Source organism: Rhipicephalus microplus, chromosome X, assembly GCF_043290135.1.
Source record: "Rhipicephalus microplus isolate Deutch F79 chromosome X, USDA_Rmic, whole genome shotgun sequence".
In the NCBI taxonomy this organism is placed as follows: Eukaryota; Metazoa; Arthropoda; class Arachnida; order Ixodida; family Ixodidae; genus Rhipicephalus; species Rhipicephalus microplus.
Genome location: NC_134710.1, coordinates 30,000,610 through 30,028,054, shown reverse-complemented (window position 1 = coordinate 30,028,054; position 27,445 = coordinate 30,000,610). Strand labels below are relative to the sequence as shown.

The following is a 27,445-nucleotide window of genomic DNA, read 5'->3' as shown; positions in this document are numbered from 1 at the left end:
AAGTTGTGCCAGCTGTGGTCTCCTGCTCAGAGAACTCCCTTTCAAGGACTACTCGACATTCAACTTTTCATCTAAAGTTAGGCGAGCATCCTTGCATAACTTGGCTCATCGATGCGCTAGTCCCTAACCCAGATGGGGAATATTTGCTGCAATATCAATAATCGAATATTCAAATTAATTTTAAGAAGTCTAGGTCGATCTAAACCACTGCGAAAAATCTATAGAAACATCCAAACCAGAAATTAGAATATGAAGAAAACAAGAGACTTAGGTTTTGGGAAAAAGAAATTGAAAATGAACTGATCGCCTTGGTGAAACTTTCAAGACAGAAAGCCTTCAGCTTTTTCATTTTTTCCTTGCGCCACATTGCCCAATTTGCGGGGTATTCGCGCGAAAACTCGGGTAACGGCAAGTAAAGGACATTCTAACTCGCCCGAATAGCCTTCGCGCCAACCTACTTTCCAGCTCGACACAGTAACCTCCACATAAGTGCATATCAAATATTTTCCCATGTATCGACATAGCTAGAGTATACAAGCAAGAGCCAAGAGCTCATAAGGAGCCACAAATATTCGAACGAGTACCTTAGCCTGCCACGTATTGTACGTGAATTTGGGCACCTCTTTTCCAAAACCGATTTCTTTTGTTACATAAGCTCTGAATTGTGGCGTGAAAGAAAATGCACAACTATCAATTCCCGGCAAGCATGCATAAGTATACGCTGATTCGCACTAGTGAAATCATAGCCGGGTTTCGTACACTGCCTCACACGAAGAGCAGAGGTGTTTACCGGCTTGTACAGTTTCTTTCAGTAGATGCTGTCCGCCGAGGTGGTGTAGCGGTCATGCATGTTGGGCTGTTGACCTGAAGGTCGCAGGTTCCATCGTAGTCACAGCGGTCGCGTTTAGATGGGGATGAAATGCTAGAGGTATGTGTAGTGTGCGATATCAGTGCACCTTAAAGGGACACTAACGAGAAACAATGACTTGGTTTATAGGCAAAGTACACTATGAGAAGTGTTAACACCACATGTTTCACTATCACAAGTTCATTATTAGCGGAAAAAAATCAAGGTTGAAGTTTCAGTTTAAAATCTTGCACCGAAATCTCCGCGTGTGACGCAGAAAATTTCAAATCGTGTTTTTTTTTGTGAGACTTTCTAAAACTTCGTATACTAGTTATAGCGCGAGAACAAAACGACGACACAGAGACAAGAAGGACACAAAAGACACTCTGTGTCGTCGTTTTGTTCTCGCGCTATAACTATCGTCATGCCATGCCAACTAGCCCAAGCTGCCACACTTCGTATACTAGGTTTGTGGCACCCACAAATGATACTTCTTTTTTATTCATTAGAAGGACTCGGTACACGCCTTCAAAATCTTTGACATCATGGCGTTTATGGCGGTAAAATCTCCAGGTGTTGTCTCCGCCCACGTTTCCTTTTCGAGGGTTTTCGCGCTTGCCAAGCATCGTGTCGCAGTAAGAGCGGCGTTCTCGTGATTATGAAATTGTACTTTACTAATAGGCGAAAATTCGTTTTGCTCATTAGTGTTACTTTGAAGATAGCCAGATGGTCAAAACATCCGGAGCCTTCCACTACAGCGTCCCTGATAATGATATCATGGTTTCGAAACGCAAAACCTTAGATGTTATTATTATTAGAAGGAGAAGATGCATATATGGACTTCATGGTGTGCTGCGCACAAAACCGATTTTCACACAAACGAACAGGGAAGCACAAACAGGCGCAGAAGTAAAACAAAGGAAAGAGCCTGATGTACAAAAAATTATTTGCAGAATATTGTTTTTCGTAGTTTTCAAAAGTGAACAACGACAAAAAAGTTGAATGGCGAATGTAAAAACGGCGCTTAGACATTTCGTATTCCTGTTCAGTGTGACACAATGTTTCCACCTTCTTGCTTTCCCACGTTGGTGATGTTGCCGGTGTTATCACCATCGCCGTGCGTCACTGTTGCGCCAGCCGATGGACACAGCAGTGGATGCTGCAGGAGTAAAAGACCACGGGTATGCCGCTGTATAGTAAGCGACAAGCATCCGACGCCACGAGGATCGCGTTTATCGCGAGAATTCGCGTGACAAGCAAGAAAAGAGCAACGCTGAATGGCTGATGCCATCCGAAGTGGTGCCGAGCGCCAATTCATCACCACTGGACCCTGCGGCTCGCGATGCACAAAGACGCCAATGACAGGCGTGATTCATCGGTCGTTTTCCGGAGCAGAAGAGGCAGCTGGAGGTGCAGTGCTCTCACGACAAAAGACGTCTGTCTTTGCACTCACATTTTGTGCTCTTCATTTGAATTGTCCAAGACTGACACGTTGTGTCAGTGGATAAAGCAAAATAGAAAGCGTGAAACGGGAGATTGAAGCGCCCGAACCTCCGAGAAAAGGAAGGCCGAGTTTGATTCAGCGACTCAGCAGGTTTTACTCAGCGGCGTACGTTTTTTTGTCACCATCACGTCAACACCCATAGCGTCCGCAGAGGACTGCTGATGTATGAAATTGATGAAAGTGCACCTTCGTTGTTACCGTCTTCACCAACATCAATGTCCCTTCATTTTCTAAGACCGCTGTAGAAAGAAGATCTTTTCCGTGCCATTGCTCCTATCAGACTTCTCCAACGTCCTTCCTTTCTGCAAATTTTCTAAAATCGTCACCCCATTGAATGTTTGAGTCAAATTTGTGTTAAACGAGCAAAAAAAAAGTAACTTGCGGTTGCGGGGGACAGGCCACAATGTTCGAACAATTTCTGCGACTACGATGCATAAATTTTCCTTTTCAATTTCAGTAACTTCAAACGCATCACCAAGATATCTGCTCTCGGTGAGCTTTTCAAGAAGTCCGCGTGATATCGACCTATTCGACTTGTGAATGTCGTTTGCACGCTTCGACTATAATTCCACAGAAGCTAGTGTGAAAAAAGCTATGCGTCATACCAACTCTCCAGTTTAAGTTGGACGGCCATGTGTATGCTCCGGGAATGGTAAACTTTGTAATAATAATAATATTAATAATAATAATAATAATAATAATAATAATAATAATAATATAATGTTGAGCTCTACGTGACAAAACTACGGTATGATTATGAACCACGCACGCCGTAGTGCCTCATAATCTATTTAAAAACCATTAGAATGCGGTATTTAATTATACGGGCTGCCTAATCTGACAATCTACACGAATTTTAGCCGAAGAAACAGGTTTTCCTGTGATACAAGGGCGGGCATAAAATGATCTTCCTCCATGCAGCTGAAGAGTAGTCGTATATTATATATTAGAAAAATATTCCAGGTAGATTTACATGCCAAAACAATGATACAGTTATAAGATTCGTTGTAGTAAGAGAGTCCGCATTAATTTAGCTCCGATGGAAGCGAAAAGGCTTTCGGCTCGTGCAATTGAATGCACGTGTACTTGGTGCACGTCAAAGAACCCCAGATGGTCGATGTTTCTAGAGACTATGGCGTGCCTCATAAGCAAACTGTGGTTTTGGGATGTTACATAATACTAATTTTATTATTATTATTATTATTATTATTATTATTATTATTATTATTATTATTATTATGAAATTTGGCCCAAACAAGCAGTTTGTACGCCGTAGCAAAGTTACGTAAAATTCTGCATATATTCAAAACCTCACACTTGTTCTTAGCAGTTAGTAATATATATTAGTGTAACCAAAATACAACATAACTCAATTTAAACAAACAATAGTGAATGAGGCGCCGATAAAACGTATAGATAAAAAATAGAAAAAGAAAGGCAAAATTATTTGAAAAAACACATATAATTACCATAGAAGCATAATTATTATTTCATTTGGCTGCTAATTAAGGCATTACCAAGCGATTGAGTGGCCGCATTTGCCGCTATTCGTGCGCAGTTATTATGCGCAGCGAGAAAAACAAGTGCGACGATGAATTGCGATGGTGCGAGGTGGCGTCGTCCGCGTCTGATGTTTCCAGGTGGTTAATAAGTGTTGAAAGAAACAGGTATCGCACGTGGTAAAAGGGGGAGCTTGATTATGTCGTCGTGAAGCACTGTTATCTCTTTGTGTTATTTGGTTTGTTTCGCGATAAACATGACGACAACATAAAAAAACGTACTAGTTGGGTTTCCTGGTTGCACGTATACCTGAAGCAAGGAACTGCACAAGAAACAACAGTGCATACAGAAGAAGACGCACAGGGTGTTGTGTGTGTCTTCCTCCGAGCTCCTGCCGTTTTTGGCGATTTTCTGCAAAGAATGTACTTGGCTTTCTTTTTTTCCCCTCTTAAAAGCGGTCGTCTGTTTGAGCATTCGCAAGGATGGACTGTTTGCCGTGTTGGTGAAAAATGTTCATGAAGTTAAGCGCGGAATCAGAATGACGAGGACGGGACAGGAATAACAAACTTTCAATGATGATTTATTGGAAGCTGTATCACCTAATATATACATAAAAATGACGAATGCTCACACATGTGCAAATACGGTGGCATCAAGAAATGACAACTTTTTTTCTGTATAATGATAATAAAGGTGTGCTTACACATTCTTGGCCTATGTATTGTATAGCCGATTCTACGATCAACCACGCAATTTCATCTTTGTACATGCGTACAACCGAGAACTTGTCGAAAAACAGGCGGACACCCACACGCGCAAGAATACGTTTGTGCTCTCCCTGTCGTGCCCTCGTCATTTCAGTGTCACGCTTCACTTTATGAAAATGTTCGTGTATTTCTCACAGATCGGGTTTTTATCAGTCTGTGTCAACAAAGTCATTCGTACGGGAATCACATGAGGCCTGCACTTGTGCATGAACCACCCAGCTTTGCGCGGCACATATTCTAGTTCTGACATAATTTTTCTGCGTGGGAACCAAATGATCGCGACTTGTAATGCACAACGGACAAATGTATAAACAATTAGTACAATGTGGTTCGCAGCAAAGACTAGGCAACGTGCAAGAAATGAAGGTTTGCGTGAGTTCTTAGTCCTTGCATGACGCTCTCTGCGTGTTGTTAAATATTACAAGAAAAAGGCAAATAATTGACGAGCTCATGAAGCGAGCGGTGTGTGTCTCGGACTGGACTGATTTAGAACGACCAGCAATGGATGCGTTGCAGTGGTGCTCTGGGTAATGAAGTCGCCCCCTTTTTCAATCTTCTCCACGAGGAGGCTTAGTAAAACGCATAATCTAAGACAGAGATACTGCAGGGATCTCAGGAAAGAGTTTAGTAAGCCCGACTTCTGTATGACACGCGTCCTAAATAAACACGGTCGTGAACATCGCGTATAGCGATTCTTCGCGAATTCGTTCCATAAACAACAACTTAGTTTAAGACCACTATCAACTACGCCGTTGGTACACACTTGTTGCGTATGAAATGACCCGAACTGCGTAGATGTTTCCAAGTCGTGGGACTCTCACAGTTTTCATGATTACATACACGAGCATCTTGAATTGGGCAGTGACTTCCGCGTTTTCAGAGTGTCTTTTCTATATAGCTATGCGCCACCATAGCGTATCTACAGCTCAACTTCTATGTTGAATGTTTCAAGTGAAGGCTAAGAAGCTAGGTAAGAATACTTACACACGACGCCATTTGCAAGATGCTCTGATTCTGTAGTTGTTTTATTTAGGTCGTGCTTTCATGAATCTATAGAGAATTATTAGCACATGTGCAGAGAGCAGTACGCGCTTTGAAAATGAAGTTATTACGTAAACAGCGTTATAGAATATGACACATGTTGACTCATATATTAATAATAATAATATGTGGGGTTTAACGTCTCAAAACTACCGTATGAATATGAGAGACGCCATAGTGGAGGGCTCCGGAAATTTCGACCAGCTGGGGTTCTTTAACGTGCACCCAAATCTGAGCACACAGGCCTACAACGTTTCCGCCTCCATCTCAAGTGCAGCCACCAGCCGGGATTCAATCCCGCATCCTGCGGGTCAGCAGCCGAGTATCTTAGCCACTAGACCACTGTGGCGGGGCAGCAAATAGTCATGGTTTACATGACACGCCGGTCATAATTATCACTGGTGGGCTTGGTGTCTGTGCCACTGCACGGATCACTAATCAATTCGCTCCCGCTATGCAGATGGTCCGTTACGTCATCGCTCATCTGCTGCTACCTGCGCTTGCGCATGCGGTAGCGCCGGCGGAACATGGCTTCAGCTGTCCTGGAAGCGACGAAGGCAGCGCATGCCCTCTGCCTATCGTCAAATGCCTGGCTCGACCAGAAGAGGGACTCTGGGCAGCTGAGCTCAACCAAGCCTGGACGGTTGCATCATCATCGACATCCACGAGCCCGACACCTATAAAAGAACAAGGACCTTCAACGGAGCGCTGTGGGCTTGGTGTCTGTGCCACTGCACGGATCACTAATCAATTCGCTCCCGCTATGCAGATGGTCCGTTACGTCATCGCTCATCTGCTGCTACCTGCGCTTGCGCATGCGGTAGCGCCGGCGGAACATGGCTTCAGCTGTCCTGGAAGCGACGAAGGCAGCGCATGCCCTCTGCCTATCGTCAAATGCCTGGCTCGACCAGAAGAGGGACTCTGGGCAGCTGAGCTCAACCAAGCCTGGACGGTTGCATCATCATCGACATCCACGAGCCCGACACCTATAAAAGAACAAGGACCTTCAACGGAGCGCTGTGGGCTTGGTGTCTGTGCCACTGCACGGATCACTAATCAATTCGCTCCCGCTATGCAGGTTGGTGAGCCCTACGTTGTCTTTTCGAAAAGATCTGGTAATTACTTTCTGGTACAGCTGCCAAGCCCGCATTGCTGTATGGTTATTATTGCCGAGTGTGTCCATGTAATTCGTGCACTACTAATTCTAGCTGGAGATGTTGAAACTAACCCTGGCCCTTCAAATATCTCTGAGAACCTTCTTGCTGAATTGCGTAAGCTATCTACAGGTCAAACACAACTAATTGCAGAAGTACAGGGCTTGAAGTCTCAGCTCGGTAACACCGATAAAACAATTGGCGAACTGAACAAAAGATTATCAGACCTTGAAAGTCATTATCAGTCTCTGGTACCACTTCGAAAAGAAATAGAAGTCCTGCGCGTTAACACGGAGCAGACCTCCTGCAGAATCTTTGCACTAGAAGCCCGTATTGATGACGCTGAAAATCGCTCAAGGCGAAACAACCTAATATTTTACGGTATCCCGGACCCTTCCGCATCTGAAACATTTTCTGAATCGGAGCGGCTGGTAATGAATCTTTGCCGGGACAACCTACAGGTTCACTTAGAACCAAGAGATATCGAACGCGCGCATCGTCTCGGTCGACATTCACCTGAACGCTCCCGGCCCATAATCGTGAAGATTGCTCTGCACAAGACAAAAACTGCAATATTATCGAATGGTCGCAAGCTTAAGGGGACAAGTTACGGCATAGGTGAAGACTTCTCACGCTCAGTCCAAAATGCTAGAAAACAACTAATTGCTTTTGCGAGAAGTAACAACAAGCCATTTTCAATGCACTTCAAAACACTGCACATGAATCAGAAGCGCTACATTTTCGACGCCGAATCAAACACCGTCAAAGAACTATCGTAGCAATCAAGCCACCGGGAAAAAAAAACGACCGCTGTTGCGGTTACTAGCAAAACTCTTTCACTTTCTGTTATTTACACTAACATTCGCAGTTTCCTACCCAAACGGGAACTTATATCTAGCACTGTATCATCCTCTGAAAGCAATGTGCTATTACTTACCGAAACGTGGTTAACTGATGACATCCGTGATGACGAAGTTCTGTCAGAATTACCAAACTTCCAGTTGTACAGGAATAACCGCGCATCTACTCGTGGTGGCGGTGTACTCATTGCTGTTCACGAGCAATTATCTTGCTCAGTCGTACATATTAAAACAGAGCTAGAAATGCTCTGGGTACTTATTAAGGCACATCCTCAGTCCGTTGTACTGGGCGTTTGCTACCGACCACCCCGTGCTAGTTCCAATTTTAGCAACCAACTTAATCAGGCCATGTGCCAGCTCACGTCTGCTCATCCAAACGCGCACGTACTTTTATTCGGTGATTTTAACTTCCCACAAATAGAATGGCCCACCAGCAATGTGCATTCATCTACGGGTGTAGGTGAAGCTAATGCGTTTCTTGATATTTGCCTAAACTTCAACATGACCCAACTAGTCACAGAGCCAACACGTGTATCGCAAGATACAGCCAGTGTCCTGGATCTGATACTAACCAACAATCCTGAAAGCCTGTCACGCATTCACTATCTACCCGAAATCAGTGACCATAAGACAATTCACGCCACTTTTTCTTTTCAACCGCTTAAACGAGAAACCTACAAAAAAACGATCCATCTATATGACAGAGGGGATTACGAAACAATAAACGAAGCTCTTAGCGCATTCTTCCACACTTTCCAAGCAACTTTACATCAACACACAGTAGATACGAATTGGACCCGCTTTATCGGTAAACTGACGGAGCTAACCGATAAATTCATACCTAAAGTCAGCTTCACAAGCACCTGCAACAAACCCTGGTTTACTAAAAATCTAAAACGCCTTGAAAATAAAAAGAAACGTTTATTCCGATCTGCCAAACGTGCAGGTCAACCGAGTGTATGGGATAGGTACTATGAGGCTGACCGCAATTATCTTTTAGCCCTGCGCAAAGCAAAAAACTTCTTCTATAACACAGACCTACCCAAGCTACTGCAGACTAATCCCAGACAGTTCTGGAAAACACTTAAGGCTGACAAACCGCGTGACACTGTACTAACCCTTGAATCTGGTGAAGCTATTACTGACGGGGAATGTGCGAATCTATTCAACGCTTCTTTTGCTACAGTTTTTACTGATGAACCAAGCATACACTCCCGCATACCTTCACTTGGCTTTAATTGTAATCATGACATGCCAGCAATCAATTTCTGCGCAAATGGAATATTGTCTATAATAGAAAAAATGAAATTGTCATCCTCTGCGGGCATGGATGGTATCAATTCCAAAATTCTAAAAAATGTTAAAGAGAGTGCTTCGCTTTTTCTTGCTCTAATATTTTCCCAGTCCCTTTCCTCAGGAATCATCCCATGTGACTGGAAGATAGGGAAGGTCGTTCCGGTCTTCAAATCAGGCGATAGAAACTCTCCACTTAACTATCGCCCCATCTCCCTAACAAGCGTCCCCTGCAAGATCATGGAGCATGTCATCTACTCCCACATAATGAATTTTCTCGACAGCAATAATTTTTTTCACCCTTCACAACACGGCTTCCGCAAGGGGTTGTCGTGTGAAACACAGCTGGCAGCCTTCTTGCATGACATTCATACTAACCTCGACGTTAACGTGCAAACTGATGCCGTTTTTCTTGATTATGCTAAAGCATTCGATAAGGTGCCTCATCAACGATTGTTCGCTAAACTTTCCCAACTAAATTTACATCCCACCGTCATAAAATGGATAATAGAGTTCCTTACTAATCGATCACAACGCGTCGCTGTAAATAACCACCTGTCTACTGCCATCCCAGTAACATCAGGTGTCCCTCAAGGCTCCGTCCTTGGCCCGCTACTATTTTTAATCTATATTAACGACTTACCTTTGCATGTAACCAGTAATATACGTATGTTCGCAGATGACTGCGTTGTCTACCGCACAATACTAAACACCTCTGACCAGTTAACCTTAGAGAACGATCTTACTAACATTTCGAAATGGTGTACCACTTGGTTAATGACACTAAACGTAAATAAATGCAAAACTATGTCATTTACGCGTAGCAATAATCCGCTCATGTTTCCGTACACAATCAACAGCTTACCCCTAGAACTGACTAACTCTTATAAATACCTAGGTGTCACCGTGACTAGCGATCTGATCTGGCGTACGCATGTCCAAAACATCATTTCATCGTCTAACAAAACCTTAGGCTTTTTAAAACGTCACCTCAAAAGTGCTCCAATGCAAGTAAGATTACTTGCCTACACATCACTAGTGCGACCGAAATTGGAATACGCATCCGCCATCTGGGACCCGCACCAAGCATACCTCATCTGCGCTCTAGAATCAGTTCAAAACCGTGCAGCTCGCTTCATTCATTCTTCGTATTCATACGACATCAGCGTCACATCACTAAAATTACTATCCAATCTTCCATCGCTCGCTCTTCGTCGGCGCATTTCTTCTCTTTGTCTTTACCATAAATTTTTTCACAGTTCAATCCTGCATCAACCATCTTACATCAAACCCGCAACACGCATATCAGCCAGGACAAGCCACACGCAGCAGGTTTCATTAATGCGCGCTCGAACATCAACATTTCTCGCGTCATTTTTTTCCCGCACAGCAAAAGACTGGAACGACCTCCCTTTTTCCATTGTCGACATAATATGTCCATCTTCTTTTGCACAACATGTCACTGACCATCTTCTAACAAATAACTTTTAAGTGCTTTTTTGAATTACATGTTGGTTACGTGTGTTATTTATTGTACATGCATATTTCCTTGTAATATGAAGAAATGTATATAGTTGAAACCCATGTATTGATTACGTTTGTTAAATATTATTCCCACCCCTTATGTAATACCCCCATTGGGGGTCTTTAAGGAAAATAAACTGACTGACTGACTGACTGACTGATCATGTTCAAACGTGTCGTTTACTTCCGTCGTCCATTCATGTCGCGTAATACCAAATTTGGTGTATATGAAGCCAGCGGTATGGCCGCGATTGGGCTATGAGCGTAGCAAATAGTCATGGTTTACATGACACGCCGGTCATGATTATTATGTTTAAATGTGTCGTTTACTTCCGTCGTCCATTCATGTCACGTAATACCAAATTTGGTGTATATGAAGCCAGTGGTATGGCCGCGATTGGGCTATGAGCGTAGCAAATAGTCATGATAGATATGTGGGGTTTAACGTCCCAAAACCACCACATGATTATGAGAGACGCCGTAGTGGAGGGCTCCGTAAATTTAGACCACCTGGGGTTCTTTAACGTGCACCCAAATCTGAGCACACGGGCCTACAACGTTTCCGCCTCCATCGGAAATGCAGCCGCCGCAGCCGGGATTCGATCCTGCATCCTGCGGGTCAGCAGCTTAGCCACTAGACCACCGCGGCGGGGCAGCAAATAGTCATGGTTTACATGACACGCCGGTCATGATTATTATGTTCAAACGTGTCGTTTACTTCCGTCGTCCATTCATGTCACGTAATACCAAATTTGGTGTATATGAAGCTAGCACAAAGGCCGCGAGCACATCATGAGTGTGGCGTGTAGTCATGACTTACATGACATGCATGCCATGATTTCCACGTTAGGGTCTGTCACTTATATTCCCCATGCAGTTATGCAATACTATACCAGATTTGCAGTATGCCATGTGAACGCAACGACGGGAAGAGCTGCAAGACCATGAAATGTAAAGCATGATATTCATGACACACATGTCATTATTTTAATGGTATGACTAGTCACTTTTGCTCGTCATACAGTCATGTTATGCCTCCAATTTTGGTATCGATGCCATTATTGATGTGGCTAGATAGATAGATAGATAGATAGATAGATAGATAGATAGATAGATAGATAGATAGATAGATAGATAGATGGATGGATGGATGGATGGATGGATGGATGGATGGATGGATGGATGGATGGATGGATGGATGGATGGATGGATGGATGGATGGATGGATGGATGGATGGATGGATGGATGGATGGATGGATGGATGGATGGATGGATGGATGGATGGATGGATGGATGGATGGATGGATGGATGGATGGATGGATGGATGGATGGATGGATGGATGGATGGATGGATGGATGGATGGATGGATGGATGGATGGATGGATGGATGGATGGATGGATGGATGGATGGATGGATGGATGGATGGATGGATGGATGGATGGATGGATGGATGGATGGATGGATGGATGGATGGATGGATGGATGGATGGATGGATGGATGGATGGATGGATGGATGGATGGATGGATGGATGGATGGATGGATGGATGGATGGATGGATGGATGGATGGATGGATGGATGGATGGATGGATGGATGGATGGATGGATGGATGGATGGATGGATGGATGGATGGATGGATGGATGGATGGATGGATGGATGGATGGATGGATGGATGGATGGATGGATGGATGGATGGATGGATGGATGGATGGATGGATGGATGGATGGATGGATGGATGGATGGATGGATGGATGGATGGATGGATGGATGGATGGATGGATGGATGGATGGATGGATGGATGGATGGATGGATGGATGGATGGATGGATGGATGGATGGATGGATGGATGGATGGATGGATGGATGGATGGATGGATGGATGGATGGATGGATGGATGGATGGATGGATGGATGGATGGATGGATGGATGGATGGATGGATGGATGGATGGATGGATGGATGGATGGATGGATGGATGGATGGATGGATGGATGGATGGATGGATGGATGGATGGATGGATGGATGGATGGATGGATGGATGGATGGATGGATGGATGGATGGATGGATGGATGGATGGATGGATGGATGGATGGATGGATGGATGGATGGATGGATGGATGGATGGATGGATGGATGGATGGATGGATGGATGGATGGATGGATAGCCTCAAAGTCGCCGAAGTTCTCTTCATTCCAGCAGCTTCATTCAACAACTTCATTCCAGCAGAGCTACATGTCGTCCAAGTTGCTATTTTTTTGTTCAGTGAAAAGCTTAGCACAATCCATTTGAAGATTTCTCTTTAGGAATTAATCTCCTAGGCTGATTGCGCAGCAGGCTACGTTGACGTACTCGGTAAGAGCTTATGCTGGGAGATTAGTCTTATATTTCTTCACTCTCTCTCTTCTTTTTTTTGTTTTTGCGGTGAAACTACTAGAAATATTCCGTGCTTTTTCTCAGTGAAACATCTCTAGCTACCTTCAAATTAAGTTGTGTAACATGTGTCTCAGTCATCTAGGCGAAGTGTATTGTACCCTATAGAGTTCCACGAGGTCAAATTAAAGTAACGAATCAACTCGCGACCACTGCGTTTGGTTCTAGAGGCGTCGCGTTTCGTAGTAGTCAGCGACTAAGTAGTACAGCAAGTTTTCAAAACACAACACAAGGTTTTTCTTTTCTTTTTACTGCGAGAACTGTTATGAGATCAGAACACAGTTCAATTGCGGCGCCGTAGTTGTGCGCCAGCGCCGCTGGTGTCCGTAATCAGTATCGCAAGAAATGATTGAAAAGCTCAGTGAATAAGAAACATCAAGGTCACAATGGAATTCTAACTCGGGTCCCCTACGTGCTAGCCCAGTATTTTACCACTGAGCCACACCGGTGCGTCACACTTGTTCGCAAACTTGTCCTATAGGCAGGCTTCACGTCGGTAAATGAATCGCGTTAAAGCGAGCAATAAAGCGTTGTAGAACATCAAAGGAACAACCAGGCATCACACATTCCAAATTTCGTAGCGAGTTGGTCGCCCGATGCTTCAACCCATTAGAAATCGTGTTCTTGATCGCCTATTAACTGTGGCGCGTACCCACTTCAGGCATGATTTTTTATCATCGTCAGTCACTGCATAAAATAAAATTGCACAAAATTCCTAGCAAGTTTGGAGCTGATACCACGCTTCTCCGAAGAATGACGAAGGATAGCATAGTGATTGCTGGCTTACTACACAAAAACTACGATTATTTATGGCGTTTTGGGTACCCGTCAAAGTGGTTGTAGCAGTTACCCAAAGAGTGTTTAGAAAAGGCTCTGAAAGGCCAATCTTCCAGCTTTCGCTGTGACTGTGCTGCACGTTCGAGGCAGACCTGGCGTTTTTTCATTATTATTTCTTGAAGGTAATGCTTTGGGGACCGTGAAGAAATAAAAAGAATAAAATAAATCAAGCATGGGAAATCCCGCTCAGAAAATGCGTGGATTCCTAACAAGGTTTGTGCCATTACAGCCCCACAATTGTTAGTCCTCATTTAGCCGAAGTACTCTTCATGTGTGACCTTACGCTTTATTCCCTTCTCTTTTGTTTTTCTTTTCTCCTAGAGCTTCTTGTGGCGCCTCTCAAGCAGTTTGCTCTCTCACTATGGAGCACAGAATTCGGCTTAGTGGCGGCTCGTTGCAGAAAGAACACAGCGCACACACGATGTGCAGGGACGAAGGCGACGCTGTGGTATCGCATTCGTTCCTGTTCTCGTTTCAGCACGTTTTTTTTACGCACTCTTACAATACCATTTCCTCTTTTTTCTAAATTACGCCTCGGCTTCTATGAGGATAGCTTCTTCAGTACTGCTAACAGCGCGTATACTGCGGATATTGCCGAGCGTCGATATAGGCGGTGTTCCGCAAATTTTTTTCGCTTATTTGGGGAAGGAAAAACTACACGCTCAAAGCTCCGCACGCTTGGCGCGCGCGCGTCGGGGCGTTCAAGTTGAGGAGGACGCGAAGAAGAGGAGATGAGGGCCCGCTCACCGCTTTTCGGGACAACGTGCAACGACGTCGAAGGCGAGAGACGGGACACCTCGGAGCGCCGGGACCTTTGCTGGCCGGTTTGCGGGTTGTCATCGAACTGATTCAGCACCGGTGCCTCATCCCGACGTTGTTCAACTCGCCGCGCGGCCTGAGCCCCGGTTCACCTCCATTGGATCCGGGCCCGTCACGTGGGTCATGCCTGAACCAATCGCGAAGCGCGTTTGCCTCGCAGTCACCTGCGCTCGCTTCTTCCCGCCGAGGGCGCGCTGATGCGACGTGGGGGAGAGCCGCTTTATAGTAAACCGCCGAGTGTACCACGCCGGAGTTCATCGCAGGTCATTAAGATTGCAGGCCCGTGGCACGAGACCTCCAGAACACATTTCGGTCACCGCCAGTTCGAGGCTGGGGCGGGAAAACTGCGCGCGGAGTATGAGCCTCCGGCGAATATACTGGCGAATTTCTTTGCTCCTTCGCGGGCGCTTGGGTGGAAAGATAACGAAAGCTGCCTCAGGCGTCTAAGGCCGTACCACTCAAATCGCGCTCATTACAAATTAAGAAATTGGGTGACTTGGATGGAGAAACTGGATTCAGAAGAAGCAGGGGAGCAAACACCACCATGAAACTTCACATTCTGAGACATACGCGCATCACCTCTCCACTCCTCTTGCACAAACAGTGCTTGCGCCTTTCCCATACAAGAATTCTGCATGCTTTTCCTAGCCGGAGATCACAAAAGAAAAATACCCCTGTTTATCACGAGGGAACAAATGGAGCAACACGAAGATGCCAGTCTCGAATGAAAGCTTTGAGGCAGATTATTGTGGATCAAGTTCGCTTCTGGAGTTCCTTTTCCATTTCCGATTTCACTTCAGTCAGAAAGTGCCATAAGATTTTTTTCACCAGACAAACAGTAATTGGGAATGCAGTCGATATAGTCCCCGCAGAAGAAAATTAGCACTAATGACCATTCTCACCGGCAGACGGTGCTAATCACCATATGAGGCGCCCGTACGTGCAACATTTCAACAGCAGCTCCGCCCAGTACCAATAGATACTCTCTAAAAAAGCTTTTTAACACCTTTTGGCGAGTCTTAATTTGCCGCATGCATGCGTAGCCACATTTAAATATACATGTTAAGATTTTTTTTTTTTTAGTTCAGATTACTCTATTTGAAGAGTAGTGGGTGGCACGACTCTCAAAAAAGAGTTAACGTGTATACCATTAACGGGAGTTGTATATGTGGCAAGTCAAGAGCCATACAAAATGGTAGGTAGCTTTTTTTCTGTCTTTTTTTTATAAAATCCACCACCATGTAGATACGGATAGTAAAGCTCCGGGTCGAATTGTGCGCTGGAGTTTGCCACAATCTATTGTGCCTTCCGTTCCAGCAAGATACTTTTGCAAGTCTTCTTTTTGTTGAACATATATCAAAAGACCACAGTTACTATTCTTAACCTATATGACATACTGTCATTTATATCATGATGTGTACCATAATACCCAGAATAGATTTCTCATCCGCGATCGTGAGCTAGCAAACCAATAAAAATGGCTGGAGTGACTAATATTTTAAAAAATAGTTAAACGAAATAATATTATAGTTTCCTTTCTTTCTCCTTTTTTTACGATCTTAGCAACTTTCTGAGGCTTATCAGACACCTTGCTTGACCTGCTTTCCCTACCTCTTTTCATACGCGTGAAAAGATTAGCGTGAAAAGCTATAAAAATGTCGGTCAACCATCTCAAACATCAGCAGCCCATGCTACCGAACCACAAGCTCAAAGCACATACAGCTTCAACCTCGTCAAAAGTAATTGAACTAGCATGACCACGGGCTTCAAACATGTGCCTTGATCTTTTTTGAGCACGAATTGGATCTACAGTTTCTCGAAAATAGCGTGGGCCAAAGGGCGGTCAGGTATGACACTATGACCAACGACAACCTCTTTTCCTCCGCCTCGGTGAAGCATCGTTTACGGTGCTCGTCTACTGAAACAAAGGTCGCGGGTTCGACCCCAGCCGCGGCCGTCGCACTTCGATTGAGGCGATATCGTACAGGCCTGTGTACTCTGCAATGTCAGTGCACGTTCAAGAACACCAAATGGACGAAACTTGCGGAGCCCTCAACTGTGGCGTCTCTCATAATCACATCGTGTTTTCAATTATAACGATCTCTTTTTAGTGAAGGTAGATGGTTGGCATTGTTAGTGTAACATCTTCCTAAAGCTAAGCACGGCACTGAAATGATAAGGACGGGATAAGGATAACACACTTTCCACGACGATTTATTAGAAGCTTGACCACTACTATAACGATCTCTTTTTAGTGAAGGTTGGCATTGTTAGTGTAGCATCTTCCTAAAGCTAATACGGGCCCGCCGTGGTGGTCTAGTGGCTAAGGTACTCTGCTGCTGACCCGCAGGTCGCGGAATCAAATCCCGGCTGCAGCGGCTGCATTTCCGATGGAGGCGGAAATGTTGTAGGCCCGCGTGCTCAGATTTGGGTGCACGTTAATGAACCCCAGGTGGTCGAAATTTCCGGATCCCTCCACTACGGCGTCTCTCATAATCATATGGTGGTTTTGGGACGTTAAACCCCTCATATCAATCTATCAATCATCTGGATCTCGTTCTTCCACTACTAGAATATAATCATTGCCATCACGTCACTGCCGACCTACTATTTTTTTTTACAAACTAGTTTACGGTATGCTGTCCTGCCCCTTAATACTCAGTTGTTTAAATTTTTTGGTTCCGCGTAAATTATTCAAATAAAATCGATCATTTCATGTACCTGCAAACTTCTTTCAAACACTCTGCTGTTCCAGAAGACAAAGTCTGTATAATGTTAAATTTCATGATCTTGATATTTTCCACAGCCCGCTGTCATTGTTTGAATCTCAGCTCTGCACCGTCTTAACAATTTTCCAGAATGTACAGAGTCTTCCCTCTTACATTCTTCAAGGACCCTTCCACATATTTGTGTATATTCCTCTTAATTTTTCACTTTCGTTCTATGATTCTCGTCTTGTCTTTTTATCCTTACCATTTCGCAATGACTTCTTTTTTTGTGTATTTTCACTCCTCATTTCTTTCTTCTGAAGAGTGCCTATATTGTGTTGTTTATTTGTATTGTTTAATTTTTGCATGTGCTTGCACTAAGACCTCATGGTTGTTCCGGGGCACGTTTAGTATTATCATTAATATTATTAAGATTATTATTTTATATTATGCTTATTATTGTTATGTTGTTGTTGTTGTTGTTGTTGTTGTTGTTGTTGTTGTTGTTGTTGTTGTTGTTGTTGTTGTTGTTGTTGTTGTTGTTGTTGTTGTTGTTGTTGTTGTTGTTGAGTGAAACAACTTTATTTACGAACCGTCAAGGGGAGGAAGGGGGAAGGATATCGAAAAGAAACATTGCGTTATTATTACAATAACGTGCATGGCATCGCGAACGCATGTGCAGCCATTGCGGTGCAGGTCGCGGGATCAAATCCCGGCTCGGGCGGCTGCATTCTCGATGAAGGTGGAAATGCTGTAGGCTTGTGTGCTCAGACTTGGGCGCACGTTAAAGAACCCTAGGTGGACGAAATTCCCGGAACCCTCCACTACAGCGTTTCTCATAATCATAGCGTGGTTTTGAGGCTGTTCAACCACACATATTGATCAATCAATCGCTTTCGGCGCCTACCAATGAAATCCTGCGTTCTAATGTATGAGCCCCGCCATTAGGTCAAAATTTGAACAGTGCAGCAACGCTAGCGTGCGCGATTGTCGCGCTATCTATGTGCAAACGGAACATCACGCCTCCCACAGGCGTGCTCTTTGCGCGTGTCCTCTTTAAGGCAATTCTTTCCGTTCCACTTGAAGCATGAAAATTTCAATTCCCGAAAGGAGCGAGGGTGCGCATGCAGCTTGTTTCGCTTCTAAGAAAGATAACAGGTAAGTATAAATAGACAGGTTGCTGTCATTTACAATGCATGTCTGGAGATTTTTCTGCATAGCGAATCGGTAAAAAAACAATGTCTCCTCAAAGGAGTAAATGTCAGAATTTGTCGTCGAAAGTGCGAGCAGGGGCACCCGCTTCATAGCGGCAACACTTCAGTGAGTGATGCGTCGTGAGCGTGGTTAAAGTAAATGCAAGGCATTGTAGCCAAGTGATGAAAGATTTCAAATGCAAAACATTTCGTTGTGCACTGCTGGTACTATATATATATATATATATATATATATATATATATATATATATATATATATATATATATATATATATATATATATATATATATATATATATATATATATATATATATATATATAGAGGCAGGCATGGTTTGGTATGGTGGTTGAGTGTCCGTAGCGTTGCATATAGTCCAGTAGATCCTCCGTGAGCGGTCACAACGTGGTTTATTTCGACGTTTCGGCCTAGAGTCTGGCCTTCATCAGGATATATATATATATATATATATATATATATATATATATATATATATATATATATATATATATATATATATATATATATATTCCCTGTACATTCCTTTGCATTACTGTCGGTTGGATCTCATTATTTTGTGTTAAAACACGGAAAAACGAGCCCTTAGATATACACTTCTTTCCCTTATTTCATTGAACGAACGTCTCGTACTGGCAGACTTGGTGTGTTTAGGTTGCATAAGAGGGACAATTAATCAGCTGCCCACTCATAATAAGTTCACGTGCTACGTGACGCCAAAACATGCGCCTAAGACTGTTTTCACACTCGTCGTTTGGCTTATAGATGGCGCTGACTGTCACTCCTACTTCTAAATTCACATATAAACCCAAAAAAGTGGATGGAGGGAAGGCCGCTGAGGTAGCTCAGTGGTTAGAGCATCGAACGCGTTATTCGAAGGTCGTAGGTTCGATTCCTACCCACGGTTGGTTATTTTTTCATCCACTTTTCTTTCTTCTTATTTACATTCCATTGGTTCTAATAACTTCCCCTGTACATTCCTTGGCATTACTGTCTGTTGGATCTCATTAATATTGTGTTAAAACACGGAAAAACGAGCCCTTAGGTATACACTTCTTTCCCTCATATATATATATATATATATATATATATATATATATATATATATATATATATATGTGTGTGTGTGTGTGTGTGTGTGTGTGTGTGTGTGTGTGTGTGTGTGTGTCCCCTTAAGGGGGCGAGTGATCCAGACGCAAGCTGTTATATATATATATATATATATATATATATATATATATATATATATATATATATATATATATAATATATAGCTTACGTTTGCTTTCCATTGCAGTGACCAATGCAAAGGAAAATTATTGGTGTAACGTTAAGGACAAAAAGACAGCAGAGTAGGTTAGGGAACAAACGGGGGTTAAGGATATCATAATTAAAATCTCTAAGAAAAAATGGACAGGGGCTGGGCACGCAGCATGCAAGCAGGGTAGCTGCTGGTCATTAAGGGCAACTGAGTGGATTCCTAGAGAAGGCCAACGCACGAAGGGGAGACAAAGTTAGGTGGGCTGATGAGATGAAAAAGTTCGCAGGTATAATGTGGCAACAGAAAGCACAAGAATGGGTTGATTCGTGGATCATGGGAGAGGCCTTTGCCCGGCAGTGGGCGTAGTCAGGCTGGTGATGATGATGAGATAATGATTGGCATTATGTGGAGGGGGGTGCTGCGATAAACGTTTACCCCCCCCCCCCCCCCCGCCGAAAGGGAATTCGCACGCGCTTTGTACTTGGTGGTACGTAATGTATACCGCATTTAGTGCGTAGTTAGCGACGTTTCCGGCAGGTTCGTGGGATGTATGTACATACTAACGAGGTTTTACTGCAACAAGCTTTGAATATGTGTGTGTGTGCATGTGTCTGCATGCGTGCGGCTATGAACTTCATGCTGTAGCAAGCTTGTTGGTGCGATATCCTTCACTATCCTATGTCACCGCTTCTTTACATAATCCTACTTTTATTTATTTATTTATTTGTTTGTTTTTGCTGATGTTGTGGCCTTGCTGCTTCTGTATAAATGGTTATGTCAACTAAGGAAACAATAAACTAAATTAAAGATACATTTTTTTCTTCTGTGTGTATCATGGAAAGCCTGTGCATGCTCCAACCACAGAGTTAGCTGCTCTAAAAGCAGATTTTGCCTGCTCCAAAGTGATGGAAGGCAATCCCACCACTGATTCTGCAGATGCATCCAAATGAGGCCCTCGAAAGTGCACCAGTCAGATATATCTTTGTATGTGCCTTTTTTCATTAATTGGTGTCCTCTCGATCGTGGGTTTGTTAGCAGTCATTCCTTCGTAATATGGCAGTCTGATCTCTTACTGAGCCCACATGTCATTTCACGTTATCGTCATGTTGCTAGGTTTCTTTCTCGCCTTTCATTGTTGTGCTTCACACAGGAACATTGTTGTCGGTAGAAACAGAAGTGTTGCGTTGCTAAGTACCTGTGTGAAGGTGCACTTTCCGGCATAGCAGAAAGAAAAAGTCACGAGAGAGCCTTGCGCAATGCTACCGAAAGAAAGAAAAACATGGTAAGTCTGGCACAGACATGCCAAGGTTCGCTTGCCCTCCATTACCCCGATAGGGGAAGCGCTCTTAATTTGTTTTTTCTTGCTCTCGTGCCAATTGGTGCAATATAGGTCTGTTGCATAGGCTATTACAGTACACTCGCAATATTTCAAACTCTGATAATTCATAAATTCGGTTAATTCAAAGAAAATGAATTTTTTGGTCGGCCTTTTATTGTTTCAATGTATTTAAATGCCTCATAATTTAAACTTGACGATTCAATTAATTCATATTTTTTGCAGTTTTATAACAGAAAATATCTGCTGCTTTCCCAATACTATTTGAAAATCTGCTTGCTTATATATGACAGTCTAGCAATTTAAAAATAAGCGCTTCAGGCCTTGAAAAAAAACAGCTTTGCTAGTAAACAAATGTTTGAAACAAAGCACGTGCCTGATAAACCGGGATGCTTCTCGACTGGTATAGTGAGCTTTTTGCTGAAGGCACGTATATAGCAAAGAAGCAGTTGGCAATTCACGATTTCTTTAAAAGGTTTGATCAGCAGTAAATGGCCAATAAACTTTTGGACCTTACACCTCTGCTTTCTGTTCATTGCGTGCAGTTAGATTTAACATTTTATATCCGATAAAATTAATGCTTAATTTTAATGTAAGATGGCACTTCACCCACAGTCATATCTGAGAACTTCTGATAATTCAAACTTCTTGATAATTCATACAAAATTCAGAGGGTTCTTTGAGTTTGAATTAACGAGAGTCGACTGCGTAGCGTAAGGTGGCGTTTTTCAAAAAATGCTGAACATGCAGGATTTATATGTGTTATGAATACTGATTTGGGCCACGCAAGGCTTGGTTTGCATTTTGGCAGTGATTCACGACAAAAAGAATACTAAGTGACCTCTTGCCTTTAGATTGCTTCAGGGTGTAGGTTTAAAACTTGCTTATTACGTATCTTTTCGAAAGTCAAATGTTGTAGTAGTAAATGCCCACTAGTCAGTCTCAGAGTGTGTGAGCTTCTGAGAATACGTTTTCAAGCTGTAAGGCAGTGGCGATCGTGGATCCGAGGAGGCAACGCCACAGGGGGTCCTTGGTAGAGGCGGCTTGAAGGCGGTGACAGTTTTCCTGTATTATTGCTTTGGAGTTTGTGCCGGGGATGTGAACCACCGCAGCCCATTTCGAGATGGCCAGGCGAGCGCCGCAGTCCGGGCCTTGTGGCTGAAGCGACCGAGGAGCTGAAGCTACGAGATCAGGTTACGGTTCGTCGGCGATAATAGCCAACGCAGGTGGTGCGCTCGAAAGAGAGCGTCCCAAGAATGTTTTTCTCCTTTCTGAGAGCAAGGAGGTGGGGGAGCGCAGACTGCTTTTATTTATGATTCTTTTTCAACTAGGCGGGAATGCGTGTTTGGGAGATGGGGCAGGAGAGTTCGTTGGTCGCGGCCTGAGCGGACGGTCATGCAATAAACGCTGCCCTCAACCAGACTCTGGCTCTTCCTTCACGTTGCCAGCATGCACTTGGATCACCAAGGGGCTGTCGACACCTACAACATCCACAGCATCAGAACTTAACTGGCGCAGTCAGCAGGATTGACAGAGCCCACAGCGAGAAAGACGCCAGAGCCTTTGGTGACGGTGAGCTGCTAACATCACCGTGACTCAGCCGACTTTGAAGGCATTAGTGCACAAGCGAAAGAGGCGCGAAAAGTGGCTGGCTTCAGAGACTGTTGGAAGAAGTTGGAACACTCTCGGAGCGAGCTTGAAGAAGCCTACGATCAGAGTGCAGTCGGGATTGAAGGAGGACGGAAAAAGAGCATCTGCAAGGGGCAGGTGCCGATTGTCAGCGCTTTGGTGAGGGATGCCTTGCCAGGACGACAACAGCGCCAAGAGGAAGGTCGCTTGGCGTCGCCAGTGATCTGATAACGTGGAGCGCAGAAGGCATCGGAACATTGCTGTGGTGTAGCAATTGTGTGGTGCATTTTTTATTCTGTTATATTATTTCAACCCCGCATCTAACTTCAGCGCCATCGGACGTGTGGACAGTCGCGAAACAAAGAGTCTTCTGAGCACGTCAAGGCCGAGCTTGCGGCAAACTTTGAGGAAAGCACATTGTATAAAGTGACAAGCTATCCCAATGCAAAAGAAGTCCGGCATATCCACTCCGCGGGTGGCTTACCCCTTGAATGTATGCTGTGCTACGCTTGCGGAATTCGGGGACATCTTCAGAGGGATTGTAATTCGCGCCGTGGTCTGGATCTTGAAAACAAAGTTTTTTGCATAGCCGCCAAAAAGGTAGGTAGACACAGGTGAGAAGACATTCAAGGCGAGATGTTCGGATGGGCTCAAGAGAAACAGCACGCACTTAAAAAACGCGAGTTTGAGTGTTCGTTGGGGAGAGTCTCTGCACGCTTGTATCGACTCCGGGGCAGACATTACCGTAATAAGGACAAGTAAAGTTTGATCAGGCTAGGTTTAATAGTTCCAGAGTTAATCCGCAATCAAAATTGAGTCTAATCACTAAAAAATTAAATTGGTAATATCACCTCGCAAACGCATTTAAATTTTGTCCGCTTAATATAATAATAAACCGCACCCCATAGGCTACCAGGAGGCCTGATTCCGTACACTCAAGGCCCTTAATTAAGGCGGTAATCAGCAAAAACCTCATTTCAATAAAACAAATTTTCAAAAGGAGTTACAAACGCCACCGACAAATAGCTAATATCTTCTTTTAGAACACAACAGTCCGGTTTTTTCTGTGTAAAAATAATTTTGATAGCTTAAGGTAACCGGAAGATACAGAGTTAGAAAGAATATAGCGAGAACTGCTAATAAACGTCTCGCGCCCGCGTCTTCCCTCGCTCAGAGGAGGAGGGTGGCTCACTGCTCAGGAGAAAGGTACGTCCGTCAGATCAAACTCTTGAACCACGTTTTTTTTTCTTTTTTTTTTACGATCGCTTTTAACTTCGCTAATAACCTACCGGAAAACTTCTAACTCATAACCTACCGGGAAACTTCTAACTCATTAAAATCCCGGTGCCGCGCAGTTCCCAACCGGAAAAAAAAAATCCGCGTGTTGATGGAACTGCATTAAGAGGCCTGGAGTGCGGCCTCACTGGTAACCACCGCCGAGAACGCACTCCCTCACCAGCGAAGGATTGGCCACCCTGGTGCAGTATCTGGCCACTACCTCCCACATGCATACGTCAAATAACTCACGGCCCTCAGTCACCAGCAGCTGAGAAGCAAGTGACCACGGCGGCGGTCAGATCTGCAACGCCGCAGAGGGTGCTAAGAATCTCTGGATCCGGACAGGCTGCCATTGGAACCTGAACTTGGCAACGTTTAACGCTAGAACCTTATCTAGTAAGGGAAGTCTAGCTGTTCTATTCGAGGAGCTAGAGGGTGTTAAATGGGATATAATAGAGCTCAGTGAGGTTAGGAGAACAGATGAGGCATATACTGTGCTACAGAATGGGCACGTCCTTTGCTATCGGGGCTTGGCAGACAGAAGAGAACTGGGAGTGGGGTTCCTAATTCACAGAAACATAGCTGGCAACATAGAGGAATACTATAGCATTAATGAAAGGGTGGTAGGTATCGTAATTAAACTGAATAAAAAATACAAGATGAAGGTAGTACAGGCTTACGCGCCTACATCCAGCCATTATGACGCTTCAGTTGAAAGCTTCCATGAAGACGTGGAATCGGCAATGAGTAAGGTAAAAACACAGTATACTATAGTGATGGGCGACTTTAATGCAAAGGTAGGGAAGAAGCAGGCTGGAGACCAGGCAGTAGAAGATTGTGGCATCGGCACTAGAAACGCCAGAGGAGAGCTACTAGTAGAATTCGCAGAACGCAATAATTTGCGGATTTTGAATACCTTCTACCGAAAACGAGAAAACTGCGGGTGGACATGGAGGAGCCCTAATGGCGAAAATAAGAACAAAATAGACTTTATAATGACTGCACACCCAGGAATCGTGCAGGATGTGGAAGTGGTTGGCAAGGTACGATGCAGTGACCATAGAATGGTACGGTCTCGAATTCGCCTAGACTTGAAGAAGGAACGACAGAAACTGATACGCAAAAAGCCAATCAATGAGCTAGCACTGAGAGGGAAAGTACAGGAATTCAGAGTGTCGCTGCAGTACAGGTACTCGGCTCTTAGCGAGGAAACCAACCTTAGCGTAGATACAATGAATGATAATCTGACGAGTATCATTACGGAGTGTGCAGTGGAAGTTGGAGGCAAGGTAGTTAGACAGGACACTGGCAAGCTTTCCCAGGAAACGAAGAACCTCATTAAGAAGCGTAAAATCATGAAAGTGTCAAGTACAACAGACAAAATAGAACTGGCAGAGCTTTCGAAGTTGATTAATACACGTAAAGTATGTGATGTAAGAAGGTATAACATGGAGAGAATTGAACACGCTCTGAAAAACGGAGGAAGCGTCAAAGCAGTGAAGAGGAAACTTGGGATAGGCAAAAGTCGGATGTATGCACTAAGGGACAAAGAAGGCAAAATAACTACCAATATGAATAGGATAGTTAAAATAGCGGAGGAGTTTACAGAGGTCTGTACAGTAGCCGAGACAACCACGACCTTAATACTATAAGAACTAGCAGTAACCAAGATGACACCCCACCAGTAATGATAGAAGAAGTCATAAATGCTTTGGAGAGCATGCAAAGAGGCAAAGCTGCTGGTGAGGATCAGGTATCTGCTGAAAGATGGAGGACAGATTGTGTTAGAAAAACTAGCCACCCTGTTTACGAGGTGTCTCCTGACGGGAAGGGTACCAGAGTCTTGGAAGAACGCTAACATCATCTTAATACATAATAAAGGAGATGACAAGGACTTGAAGAATTACAGGCCGATCAGCTTGCTCTCTGTAGTATACAAGCTATTTACAAAGATAATTGCTAACAGAGTAAAGAAAACATGAGAATTCAATCAGCCAAAGGAACAAGCAGGATTTCGAACAGGCTACTCAACAATTGACCACATTCATACTATCAATCAGGTAATAGAGAAATGCTCAGAGTATAGCCAACCACTATACATGGCCTTCATAGATTACGAGAAGGCGTTTGATTCAGTAGAAATATCAGCCGTCATGCAGACAATGCGGAATCAGGGCGTAGAGGAAGTATATATAAACATTTTAGAAGAAATCTACAGGGGATCAACTGCTACCATAGTGCTTCATAAAGAAAGCAACAGAATACCAATCAAGAAGGGTGTAAGGCAGGGGGACACAATCTCCCCAATGCTATTTACCGCGTGCTTACAGGAGGTTTTCAGAAGCCTAGAATGGGAACAGTTAGGGATAAAAGTTAATGGAGAATACCTTAGTAACCTGCGCTTCGCCGATGACATTGCATTGCTGAGTAACTCAGGGGACGAATGGCAACTCATGATTACGGAGTTAGACAAGGAGAGCAGAAAGGTGGGTCTTAAAATTAATCTGCAGAAAACGAAAGTAATGTACAACAACCTCGGAAAGGAGCAGCGCTTCGAGATAGGTAATAGTGCACTTGAAGTTGTAAAAGACTATGTCTACTTAGGGCAGGTAATAACCGCAGAGCCTAACCACGAGATTGAAGTAACTAGAAGAATAAGAATGGGGTGGAGCACATTCGACAAGCACTCTCAAATTATGACAGGTAGATTGCCACTAGCCCTCAAGAGGAAGGTATATAACAGCTGTATCTTGCTGGTACTTAGCTACGGAGCAGAAACCTGGAGACTTACAAAGAGGGTTCAGCTTAAATTGAGGACGACGCAGCGAGCAATGGAAAGAAAATTGGTAGGTGTAACCTTAAGAGACAAGAAGAGAGCAGAGTGGATTAGGGGACAAACGGGGGTTAAGGATATCATAGTTGAAATAAAGAAGAGGAAATGGACATGGGCCGGGCATGTAGCGCGTAAACAGGATAACGGCTGGTCATTAAGGGTAACTAACTGGATTCCCAGAGAAGGGAAGCGGGTTAGGGGGAGACAGAAGGTTAGGTGGGCAGATGATATTAAGAAGTTTGCGGGTATAAATTGGCAGCAGCAAGCACAGGACCGGGTTAACTGGCGGAACATGGGAGAGGCCTTTGTCCTGCAGTGGACGTAGTCAGGCTGATGATGATAGCTTACGTCTGGATCACCCACCCCCTTAAGGGGACTCACAGCTGCCCAGAAAATGAAATGAGATCACAGAACGGATGAAAAGATTGTCCCTTATAGTGACTCAAACCAACCCTGTTTTTCTCCTGAAAAGTGAATTTTATTTTTATTTCTTTATTGATAATGACGAAAAATGGCTTGTGGCGTCTCTGGTGGCAAAAACATATGCTTTCATGAATGCCCTGTTACGTGACTATGCGTTAAT

General features: G+C 43.9%; 2 protein-coding genes across 7 annotated transcripts in view; one reads left to right on the top strand and one right to left on the bottom strand.

Moving 5' to 3' along the window:
- LOC119175757 (U-scoloptoxin(11)-Sm5a) overlaps positions 1–27,445 on the bottom strand; it is a 248,667-nt gene that overhangs the window by 210,205 nt on the left and 11,017 nt on the right. For 2 of the 6 annotated variants that reach the window (XM_037426712.2, XM_037426713.2), the window contains exon 1: positions 14,515–14,648. The exons of 2 other annotated variants lie outside the window; for them this stretch is intronic. The gene's annotated coding sequence lies outside the window, so the exon portion shown is untranslated. Of the gene's footprint in view, positions 1–14,514; positions 14,649–27,445 lie in introns of those variants that run through there. 2 more of the 6 variants (XM_075876115.1, XM_075876118.1) reach the window with 1 other exon arrangement.
- LOC119175756 (uncharacterized) lies at positions 6,255–10,651 on the top strand. The gene has a single exon (XM_075876114.1). It carries the CDS (start codon positions 6,423–6,425, stop codon positions 7,590–7,592), a length of 1,170 nt encoding a protein of 389 aa, XP_075732229.1. The 5' UTR covers positions 6,255–6,422; the 3' UTR covers positions 7,593–10,651.